Genomic DNA, 12443 nt, shown 5'->3' with positions numbered 1-12443 from the left:
CGCCGTTTTTATTTTCACATACAAACCTTGCTTCCTTTATATTCACACCTTGAATGCACGCATGCCGGATCATTCCGACTTTCTGCATCTTTAAATGGTTTTATTTTTATTTATTTAAATTAACATAAAGTAAAAACAAAATATTACATGGACCTAGTAATAGTAATAGATCGACGCATTATACTTCTGACTGAGCAGACTGCTCGTGTTTGGAGAGGAAGTTTGTTTTACTTTTCTTTTTTTTCCTGTTTTATATTTAATTTTCTAAATGATTTTTGTCTAGATATCATTATTGATTTTAAATGGATAATTTCACTAATTACATAATTTTCCTTTTTTTTTTCTTAATAAATATGTAAATATTAATTGAATTTGGTTTTTCATTAAAACTTTGAAAATTTAGAAAACGAGTCTATTTTTAATTGAATTTTAGGAATTTTAAGTTTTATAATCATAGAATTAAGAATAGTCCAGAAGGAGCGTAGAATCATTTTTGAATATATCGGACTGTGTCCAATAATTCCCCCACTCCGCCTTACTTTCGCCGCGTGCATTACTGAAGTCGCCGGGTAATATTGCTTGATGGGAAAAAAAAAATCATATCACAAATGTAAGGTAAAAAAAAAGTAATCCGTTAATTTCTCTAAAATTTTATTGTGCACGCGGAAACATTGATTGACACAACAGAGTAGATAAGTAAAGAGTCATTAAATAAAAGTAATTAAATTAATGAACTTTGAACTTAAAATATAAAACCAATTTTATTGACATAAAACGGATATTTTTATATCATGTTAAATAATATTTGTTGTTTTAAAGATAATGTCGTTCAAATGTCCCCCACGGCGTGTTTAATCTGAGTTCTAATTTTCATTAATTATTTCATTAGATGAGCAAAATAGGGTAAAAAATTTACTACCCTGGACGCTAACGAAATTTCCATTTTGTTTCTTCGACGATCTGACAGATGAAAAAATAATTAAATTTTTAAGTAATGCATTTGTTATATACACATTTATTTGCAATTTACAGATGAAATGTGATTGCATCCTGTTTCTTTAAGATCCTAGCGGTATTTCTAAACTAGAAAAGGACATAACACGACATAGTTGAATTCAAATCAGGAGTTGCGTACTGAGCGACATCTATAAAGAAACTAATGAGTCAAAACGTAAACCTACTCATTTATGAGTAGTTGAGTCGCCTTCTGTTTGATGTGCGTATGCGGTTTCTGGACTATTCTTAATTCTATGGTTAAAATGATGTTTTTTCTGATTTTTACATAATGCTTGTATTGAATGCGCTAGCAGAATTTGAGTAAAAGTTTAGTTAAACATATCTGTATTTGTTTTAAAAAAGTATTGCACTGTAAAAGAATTAAATCTGACCAGTTGTTTTATTCAAATAATACTTTTTTTGTATCATGTTATGTTTTAAAACTGTTCAAACGTTGGCAATGGTCTGACGACATGGCATGAAAACATTTAAACAAACCTAGTAAAAAACAAAACTCAAGGAAAATAACAAACACTTAAAAATATATTTAATTATTTATTATAATTAACAATTAAATTACAAAACCCGACCCATCCACCTCAACCAAATATTTTTACAAATTTATTTCCCAAAGTAAAATTATTTATATTAAAACACAATTGTCTTAGAAAACCTTGTTAAAGACAATGAAAGTACTGAAAGAAATTTAAAATAAAAATTAATTGGTTTTGTTTCTAAACTTAAATATGAATTCGTATTTACAAAAGATAATCACTGTAATTATTATAAGATCGCTTAAGACTAAAAGTTTCGATTTTAACCTACTTTAAATTTTTCCTAAAAAATAATCCTAAAATGTGTCCTTTGATCTAGATATTAATTAATTATTAAATAATATTATAATGCCATTGAGAAAAAATATTTACATACTCTTAGATTATTCTAATTAATGTTAAAAATATGTTGAAACCGTTTATTATTTTTTTATGCACTCAATTATACAAGATACTGGGTTAGATTTGTGCAGTAATTTGATATTTAAAGTCTAGTTAAAATATAGTGATCTAAGCCTGAGGATTTTTCTTTTGCAACTCAGAATATATTATTTCTATAATATATCTAGACACTTGATTCTTTATGGTGTTAATGACACTAGTTCCATAATTTTAATATATTTCTGATACTTTGTAAAGACACAGTGGGCAATGTTGGATCACATAAGAGCTACTACGTTGTATAAATAGAAAACTCTATAGTCATTTCCATTGAAGGTGGACCATCGTAAGAAATTGGTGGAGCTATTTAATGGGTATAACATTTTCTTTTCACTATCAGCAAAATTCAGAATATTATAAGTAATTGGTCCCGTGTATCAGACTCGGAAGAAATATTAAAGTGAGAATTTGAGATACCAACCACCATTAGTATTCCAGACAATTCCAGTTCTTTCCGCGTAGCTTCTTACGATGATCGGCCTGTAGCAATGTTTAATTAATTAATTTTTAAAAATGTCATAGCTTATAATAGGGTTATTATTTAAAGATCTGGGCTGGTGCTCTTCCTGCGAACGTATCTGGCGAAGTAGTCTGGCCTCCAGCATTTGCAGGAGCCGGGAACTAGGAACCAATCATAATAAAGGCGAACCTACGGATAAAACATAATCATTATTTCAACCATAAAAGCATCAGCAGTCTTTTGCATTTTTTTGTTTACAAGTAGATGTTTTATTCTATATAAGGATGACTTATGGTCCGTGGCACATATTAAACTATTAGTAGTTAGTATAATTATTAACAAGGGAAATTACAAAGGATAAAACAGAAATGAATATATTATCAAGTCAACTATTGAAGTATCATCAGACGACGAGGAATCTTCATCAGCATCTGTGACAAATGCCTCCCAAACCTAATTCAAATCAATATATCTGGCTTCAGGGTATTGGTTAAAATATGTAAAGAGAAATATCAGTTTTACGGTCTTTTTATAACGCCTATTTTAAGGTTTGGACAGAACCAAACCAATGTATGAAAAATATCTCTGTTATCTGCTGTTGCTGCAAATTATTTCAAATGGTGTTAACTTTTTAAATGAAAATGTTTCTGGAATTTTATGTTACCTGGAAGCATCCAAGTTCATCGTGACCATCGCAGTGCGGGGGCTTATCTGTACTTAGCTGAGCATCATCAGATGGAGCCTGGAGACCAGCTCTCTTCTGGAGGTACTGTTGGTAGGCCTGAAAATTATATATTTTTTGTCATTTAAAGGTGGCTCCACATGCTTGCTAAGCCTCGACAAGTGGAAGTGTGTGGATCTGGCATTTGTACACGGATTAAAACAAAACAATAAATACAGTGTACATATTTATGTACACTGTATTTATTTATTTAACACTTTATATACATATAAGGGTGTGCATATTGCCTTAAGGCAACTTCTTCCTGCCTATCCAAACCGTTCAGTTTGAGAAAATGACAAGTACATAGACATATTCTAGGTAATTATATAGAATCTTGTAATTTTACACAAAATTTTAAACAAAAATTAACTGGCATAGTAATAAAGTAAAGTAATAAAGTGGCAATGGCAGGATGTATGGCTAGACTAGGAAACATCAGATGGGGGCCACAAATATTGAAGTAGAGGTTCTGGGCAAACAAAAGGAGTATCGGAAGGCCACCGAAGAGATGGACCAACAACATTATTCAAAAATGGTGGTGCCTGGATGCAGAGGGGGCAAGACAGAGATCGGTGGAAGGAGTTGGAAGAACTAAGCCCATATTCAGCAGTGCAGAGATGGAGGCTAGAGAAGAAGAGGTCTCGCAGAGGATAGTTTTTATTTTTAAAATTGTTTATTAAACCCATCATTTACCTGGAAATCATGAACAGGGGGTGGTGTTGTAGCCTCTGATGAAAGTGGTGCTCTCTGCTTGCTGTAATTAGGGGCAGACAATACTGCACGGGGATAATGTAGTTCCGCAACCAGTAGAGAAACCCACCTTGGTGAACTGAGACACCCCCCTTCTAGATAATGACATCTAGACTGCATACATCTAAATCAAATTCAATCAATTTAACAAAATGCATTGAAAAAATAATTGTTCTTATTCTGAAGAATGGGTGGATGGCTCATGTTTTTATATTGCTAAATCTCCCCCTTTAAGCCGAGGTCCTTAAAGTATCTGGCTACTAGACACAGGACGAGCGCTCTTACATCCACAGCTTCAACCAGTGGTCCCCCGAGGATGCGACATATTTTGTGAAATAAATCATCACATTCACATAAAATGTGTATGGGTGTTTCATCACTTGCATTGCAGAATCTAGAGTTTCAGAAAGATGCATTGAAAGGTGTTAATTCTATCTGCAGTGCCCAGTAAGGCTCTAGTGTTGTTCTAGTTGGAAGGAGAAACGGGTACAGTAAAACCCCCTTTTTACGTATTTCAAGGGACCAAGAAAAAAGTGTAAAACTGAGGAAAACACTAAAGTGAGGAAATGAAAAATGTGTGGAAAAAGTAGGAATTACAAAAAAATAAAATTGATTTGATACACTATAGTGTAGGTACATATACTTCCAGAAAAATAGTAAAAACGTTGATAAGTGGAAATTGTCTTTTTTTACCGATTTTCAATGATTTCACTAAAAATATTTTTTAATTTTTTCAAACAATATAATGTTATTTGTTTTTTTATTTGATTTAAAAACAGCATGTTAAAATTATTTTATGTGTAAATAAGAAAAAAACGAAAATAGAATTTGCATTAAATAATATCACTTTTTTTTTCTATGGCATTACTAAAAACAATTGTCACATAGATCGCGGCTTTATGAACCATCTTTTTATAACTTTAAATATTTATATTGTTATGTTTTAAACATCGCAATTTAATGATATTAAAACTTTATTGTTTCGTTTGTCAACTGCGTATCATGATTTGTACAAGTCAATATGACGTTTTTGTACAAATGAAAACTAATACTAACCCTAAAGGAAGACACTTAAACAAAAAGATCCATTACACTGCACCTGCTTTGAATATAGGTTAAGACAATATTTTTTCCTTTATTAGTTGTTTACCTGTTTTTATTCTTCATTCGCGTGGCACACGCGGTGGCGCGCGGGCCGCGGCGTCATTATTACGACATCATTTTGGCATTTTTGACACATCAAATGAATTTTTAAGCGCAAAACCGGGGTTATGAAAAGTGCAAAAAACGTTATTTAGGGGGAATATTTGTATAATAATGTATAAAGAAAATGGGTCCTGAACATTTCGGTGTAAAAAACGGGAAAACGTAAAATCGAGGTTTTACTGTATATGAAAAAAAGAACTAAACAAAAATAAATTTATAAAGTACCACTAGGGTCAATACTGGGTACTTTATTATGTTATTACTAACACTAATATTTTTTCTCGGTTTGTGACTTCTTCTTATATTTAGCCACACCACATAATGGTACATAGAGCACTGCATTAATACAGTAATTGTAATTTATTATAGTAAAAAAAATACCTTGTTACTTCGATAGTTTGTGTAAAATATCCTTCATACGGAATTTGCACAACATATCTCCACACCCCTTGATAGTTTTTGGCAAATACTGGTGTTGCATATTCCACCTGGATGTAACACAAAATGAATAGTTAGTTGTTTATTCTAGAAATGCGTGTACGATATTTCACTTTATTATATCATTTGTTTTGAATTGATCAGCTAGTCTAATTTGGATGGAGTTAATGATATTTTGTTTTTGAAGATGTTTAATTTATTCAGACTAATAGAATCTTCTATTAGTCTAAAGTTTACCTTTCTTTATTGGTTATTTGACTATGAAGGGAATCGATAGCTCATAGTGGGCTGTGCTGATGTAGTGAAGAAGAGTTTCAACATGCTGGACTGACCAGATAAGAACTGCGACAGACTCTTCAGTGTCTGCAGCGTTCCCCCTAGCTAAGTTGACAGTTGGAAGAGTAGGTACAGCTGACAAAGTTATAGCTCTTGATTTTTATTGGAATCAACAGAAAAATAAGAAAATTGTTTTTCTCATTGATTCAAAAGCGTTGCATTAGCTGATGAAAGAAATGAATTGTTTTGCAATGGGGTCCGTGCGCATATGCACAAATCAACAAATTACCTTTGCAGGGCATGGCGTGGGCGGACCTTCAAATCTCTGAGGTCCAGCTTGACCTTGTAGTGCCTGCGGTGGGGTTTCATCTCGCCTTTCTGCTGTAAGTGGTTTTGGGTCTCGTGATTCGCCGTTGATGGCTTTGTACAACATGCAAAACCTGGAAAACAACACATTGTCTGTAATTATTTACACTAACGAATTAACGTGTAACACTTATTTCATTATAATTATCGGAATTAAAGTATGCATTACTAGTTATTTGAATACTTACACTCCCCCACCATCGCAGAACTTCCTTCCCTCCCTAGTATTGGTCTCAATACCCCTATGTTCTGGTCCATCTTCAACTGGAGCCTCTCGCTTTTCTCTCTCCCCTTGGTAAGAGTTGATACTGAAATTGAATTGTTTAATTAAATCTCCACTTCTTTTCCATAAGTACCCGCTTAGCTTTCACTGGGAATGTCAATATCAAGTAATTTTCATTCATACATTAAAGCCATAGATAACCATTTTTTAATACCGTACATAATTGTGAACGTCCAGAACTAAAGCAAGTTAAGCAAGTATGCAACGACAAAACCAACTTAAACTAAGTAGAGCGGGTAATTGTGACTAACTGAAACACATCTGTTTCAAGGCAGTTGTTCCCGGGGCTCTTAATTGTATGCATGTGAAGTTATTATACAACCGCCCTTGAACCTGTAGCAATTGCACAGAAATCTTTAATCCGAGTCATTTAAAAAAAAACATTTCGTTATCCAAGTGACTAGCTCTTCAAAGAATTCAGAGTACTGAATATTATTCAACAGTATATATTGAGAACGGTAGTGGTTACACACATAAATAGAGACATTTACCCAAGCGTCAACCACAACCATAATACAAGATACTCTAATAGGGATCTGATACTAAGTGAAGGGGTCAACACTGTTCTGGCATCGAGACAACACTATTACGTAGGCAAAAACGTCCATAACCTTTTGCCAGAATCGTGGAAAGACGGGAGTGTTGTCAAGTTACGGAAGGTGTTGACCTCGCTCTTTCATGACATTGGTCGTAGGGAGTCAGAAAAGTTGATGCATGCCACGGATTGGAGAACTTTACTGGATGTCAAAAATAAAATATAAAAAATAAGGAATAATTAAAAAAAAAAATATTTATAGATGACAACCATGAAGTTTCGCATAAATAAATTGTCTATGTTTTTATGAATGTATGTATGTGTATGTGTATGTACATGTGTATATATGTGTATATTTATATATATGTGTGTATATATGTGTATGTCTGTATGTATATGAATCAAAATGTGTATCCGAATAAGTTTATATTTTGTTTGTCTGTGCTCTATATTAATTTGTTAACTATTATAATATATTAAAATGTAATTGTCTAGCTTGGAACGGGGTATGTACCCTTGTTAGCTGGGCAAAGTGAACATGGAATTGTATTTTGATAAAGAGTGTGAATAAATAAATAAATTTGTTAATATTGGGTCATTGTCTTACTCATTGTGTCCAAAGGTGTCCAATGCATCTTCAGCAGTGGTTTGTAGCTGAGCCACCCTTGGGAGTGTATCATCAGCTCTTAAGATCGGCAAAGTTCTTGATAAAAACTTTAAAGTGTGATTTCGAATCAGCTCACTGAAACAAAACAAAAAATTGTTTTGATAACTAAAAACACAGCAGCGAGAAAAGGGTTGTTTTTTAAAAAGACACAAACATTCAATAATGTAAAAAAATGTAACTCCTGATCAAATAGCCACTCTTTTATTCTTGTGCCTTTTCAAATACAGGTTGGCAACAAATTGAACAAAACTGAAATGACATATTTTAATGTTCTTTTTCATATTATTTGTTACATATCTTCGCAATTCATTTTGCGTGAATCGCGTATTATAACAATGTTTTAATACGTTTTTGAATTTGTTGCTTTTATGTCAACATGACTCATGACAAGTAACTGAAATCATGACCGCTTTTTCATCATCTTAGATTAAATAATTTTAATCAAAAGCACTATGCTTTTCATCATTCGTCTACCTTATCATCATCGTTGTTATTATCATCTTCTTCAACATCAAAATCAGTATCTATATCAGTGTAAGCATCAACTTCAGTGTCAGCATCAACTACTAACATCAATGTCAGCACCAACTTTAACCCTTCTGTGATTATGATGTCACATGACACATGAGTCTACATAGAATACAAAAATTGATATCTATCTTATTAAAAAAACAATGAAGTCGTATTTTTGTATAAGGCCTAAATTATATTATTATTTTTGGAAAAATATGAATGGATGTGTGTTACAATGTTGTTTTTAAAGCATCATCATCATTCCATGTCCACTCCCGACTTGGAGCATATGGTGTCCATAAAGATCCTCCAGGCATCTCTGTCGGCTGCCAGCTCCTGTGCATCCTCCCAAGTTAGATTCGCGTCCTGTAGTTCTGACATGAACTGTTGACAAACAGTCAGCCGTGGACGTCCAGGGTGTCGAGAACCTGATGCCTTGTAAATTAGGCAGGCTAGGTTGAAGCTCTCAGAAAGCATCCACAGTACATGGCAAAGCCATTTGTATTGCTTCTGCTTCGTGACAGTTGTCTGTGAGTGAGTTTGCTGTGTCCGCTCTCTGATTACTTCATTCTGCACAAAGTCAAACCACCGCACACCCAAAATTCTTCCGAGAGACCTATTCTTAAAACTCAATATTTTGCTGTTTTGGGCCCTAATAAGTTGCCACGATTCGCATCCATAGAGGAAAATAGGAATAATATTTTTTTTCTTGATATTTCTTCATAAAACTCCATAGTTAATGACTTTGATAAAATTACAAATAAAGTTATCAATGAAACTTCTTGGTTTAGTTTTACTTTATTATTTTGACCAACAAGCGCTTTCGCCTAAGTAGGCATCTTCAAGACTGGTGAATTGTTTACAATGTTTACAGCTTTTATACTATTCTTTACATATTTTGGAGATAAGAAGATCAAATAAGTATTTTAACAGAGGACAGAAAACATAAATATTTACAACTAGTTTGCTAAACAGTTCATTTTTGGGAGTTTTTGGACCGGAATTGAGATTAAGCATTTATTATTTAATAGGTGAGGAATATTTTTAAATACCTGTTTTAAAAAATATATGGTCTTGTATGGTCTTTTAGAAGTTACAGCACCGTTTTGAAAATTTATTTTTAGCAGTCTTTTAAGAGTTAGCCTCAGCATCATTTTCAACATCAACAGCACCATTAACTTAAACATCAACATAGTCATTACCATTACCATAATCATCATAATCATACATATTACAAGGAAACTCACAATGGATAAGGCTCTCCATTATTCCCTTGTCCCATGGGGTTCCTTGGTATCAGGCCCCTGTTGAGATCCCCACACAGGTTGTGGGGAGACGCTCCCAGCTTCTCCAGCACGCCCGGGCAGTCGGACTGGATGTGGCGGTACGGAGGAGGGCGCACGCGCGGGGGCACGGCGCTGGGGGACTCCACGAAGGCGTAGTACCCCTCGGGCGGGCTCTCTGACGTCACTTCCGCCTCCTCGGCGGACCCGAGCACGAACGTCCCAATTAACTGGAAAGGAAATATTAAACATCAAATTAACATACTCAAGAAGAAGTTCAGTGCTACAGGTAATTATAAAATATTTTCTTACACGCTGTAAAAATTAGAATAATAAGTGAACGTGTTGTGGTCCCGTGGGTAGTGACTCGGACTCACTGATCACAAGTCCGCGGATCGAATTCCACTCTACCCCAACTTGTGAGTTATTTACAACTCGTTGAAAATGGCCCTCAAAATTAAATATATGGTTAAATCATAAGAAGGCAAATATTTATTTTATTGGAAAAAAAAGTACTTTGATTTAAGTTAATATGTGCAAGCCTTATCCCCCCAATAAAAAACAACTGTTATTTTTTATCAATTAGGTTTTTTCATGTTTGTATCTTTTGACACAATAAATATTTTGTTTTTTTAGTACTTACAAATTTTTTACAAGCTCTTCTTTTGACCAAACTGTTTTTTGGTTGGCTGGAAGACATTGCTTTTAGTAATAAGCTCGCCAAAGTATTTATTATTTGTACTTGGAGATTTAAATAAAATGAAAAATTACAAAACTTTAAACCATCATACCAATGATAATTCGAAATATTTTTTTTAACTAAGTTCCATAGTTTATTGACAAATAAAAAATATTCCTCAGGAGTGTATATTCCCGTGCGTAGATTTTCACTCTAATTAATCAATATGTACGAGGCATATCCAGAAAGTAAGAGTACTCTATTTTCGTATTAAAAAAAAAATACAGTACATTGTTTGTATATATATATATATGACTTATTTTTCCGCGTAGTCGCCTTTCCGTTCTATGCAAGTTGTAAGTCGTGGCACAATCTTTTTGATGCCCTCCTCACAGAACTCTCCCGCCATCCCTTCGTCCAATTCAAGACCTCTTGTTTCACCTCCTCAACGGTCAGATTTTTTTCCACCCATGTGCGACTTCAGGAAGGTGAAAAGATGAAAATCTTAAGGCGCTTAGTCAGGGGAGTATGCTGGGTGGTTCAAAATGTCCCTACCAAACTAGTTCAAACGCGCCTTGGTGGCGTTAGCCGTGTGCGGGCGGGCGTTGTCGTGCAACAAACACACTCCCTTTGCCAACATTTTCCTCCGTTGGTTTTTAATTACTCTTTCGAGCTTTTGTAGTGTCTCACAGTATCGTGCTGCAGTAATCGTCTCTCTTTGAAGCCAAAACTCAATCAAAATGATCCGATGATTTTCCGAATATTTGAGTTACTATTTACCATATTGATGTGCCATATATAAAATTATTTTTTATGTTTCTGATCCTTTATTTGTGGTTATATACTCATGTGTATGTGTCTACTAATTGATAGTCCCAATTAAGAACTTCAGCCCTACGGGAAATTGGATACAAAAAATGTTTTCTTACGCGGAGTAAAAATTAGAGCATTAAATTGTAACGCAAAGTTTCTTGAAAATGTACAGAAAAAATAATAATAAATATTTTGATAAAACCGCACTACTTTAAATGACGTCACTGGTTCATGTGAATCAACCTATAATCTAAGAGCTATGGAAGATTTCCGGTCTGCTTGTCGCTTCTGGACCAATGGGAAGAACTGAATGAGAATAAGCGGAAATGAACTTCTGACGTTACACGCGGAGTTATTTCAGAAATACAAAACTTTGAAAAATCGTAGCGCCGATAATACGATATATAAAAATTTTTAAAAAAAAAATTGACTTAGTTTAACAGTCTATTAACAATTTTTTTTTTTTTAAATCACTGAACTTCCTCATTAAACACAGGACTTTTAGACCCATGGAGTTGGGACTTATGTCTCAAATAATGTACAATAAACTAATGTATGTAAATAAATAAATAAAGTACGATTGGTACAATACAATACAAAACAATAAGTAAATAGTTTATTTGCGTTAAATACAGGATGAAGAATAATTGATCTTAATTTTTTTCATGTCTATTCGTCGTTTTAACGCATCGGACTAGAATTACATATATACCGTTTTAATATTTAGTTAATCAATTAATAAACAGATTTAATAAACTCTTATGAATCTTGATTTTCTAATTTGTATTTTTTTGTTTTTATTTTGAATCTTGAAGAAGGGAAACCCATTAACATATTTATAAAGTGTTTGTTTAACACATAATTATGTCTTAACCTTAAGTTTGAATTTTGATTTTATTTTTCTTCATAAACGTTTTTTTTGCATCATAATATTTTTTTACTGACTTATATAAAATTGAATTTGTGACTTCAGCTTTTTCCTAAATGGGAGTCTAATTTTTACCTTTTTTCAGATATTGTGATCATGTTCATGTTGGCTTTGATCAATGACCATACTGTGTACCTATCTATATATTTGAATTATAAAGCAACTTTCGGGTTTATTTAAAAAAAAGCTTACTTGCCCCTCTCTCCATGGTGACAAAAAAACTGTCCCGGTTTAGAGATTAATAATAGGATATATAATTTTTTTTTAATTTTCAAAGTAATAATGGTCAATGAAATACTGTCCAGTAAAAAAATTTTTTTTTTGCTAATTATTAGTAGCATAAAAATTCATTTAAATTTGTAATTTTGAATTCCCGTAAAACGGCGATCCATTAGCCACGCCCCTAATACGCCACGATTCATGTTTATTTGTTCGTGGTCGTTGAAATTTGTGTAGAACAATATCACGATTCTTGACGTCACAACAACCAAGGCCAAATACGTCGCGTTTTTGTACGAACGTATTTTTATT

General features: G+C 33.3%; 1 protein-coding gene across 1 annotated transcript in view; it reads right to left on the bottom strand.

Moving 5' to 3' along the window:
* Nucleotides 1-1540: 1540 nt before the first annotated feature.
* The window catches only part of spz6 (Spaetzle domain-containing protein 6), a 43500-nt gene continuing 32597 nt past the window's right edge, over nucleotides 1541-12443 (bottom strand). Inside the window, exons 2-9 of the mRNA XM_088235768.1 lie at nucleotides 9457-9722; nucleotides 7637-7771; nucleotides 6400-6519; nucleotides 6135-6285; nucleotides 5513-5619; nucleotides 3869-4049; nucleotides 3116-3232; nucleotides 1541-2640 (exon numbers count right to left, since the gene is read on the bottom strand). Of these exons, the coding sequence (XP_088091894.1) occupies nucleotides 2533-2640; nucleotides 3116-3232; nucleotides 3869-4049; nucleotides 5513-5619; nucleotides 6135-6285; nucleotides 6400-6519; nucleotides 7637-7771; nucleotides 9457-9722 (1185 nt within the window). The 3' untranslated portion in view covers nucleotides 1541-2532. The remainder of the gene's footprint in view (nucleotides 2641-3115; nucleotides 3233-3868; nucleotides 4050-5512; nucleotides 5620-6134; nucleotides 6286-6399; nucleotides 6520-7636; nucleotides 7772-9456; nucleotides 9723-12443) is intronic.

The sequence above is a fragment of the Micrasema longulum genome, unplaced genomic scaffold (genome assembly GCF_059751315.1).
Source record: "Micrasema longulum isolate JH-2025_06_02 unplaced genomic scaffold, ASM5975131v1 h1tg001434l, whole genome shotgun sequence".
In the NCBI taxonomy this organism is placed as follows: domain Eukaryota; kingdom Metazoa; phylum Arthropoda; class Insecta; order Trichoptera; family Brachycentridae; genus Micrasema; species Micrasema longulum.
This window is presented reverse-complemented; position numbering and strand designations above follow the sequence as displayed.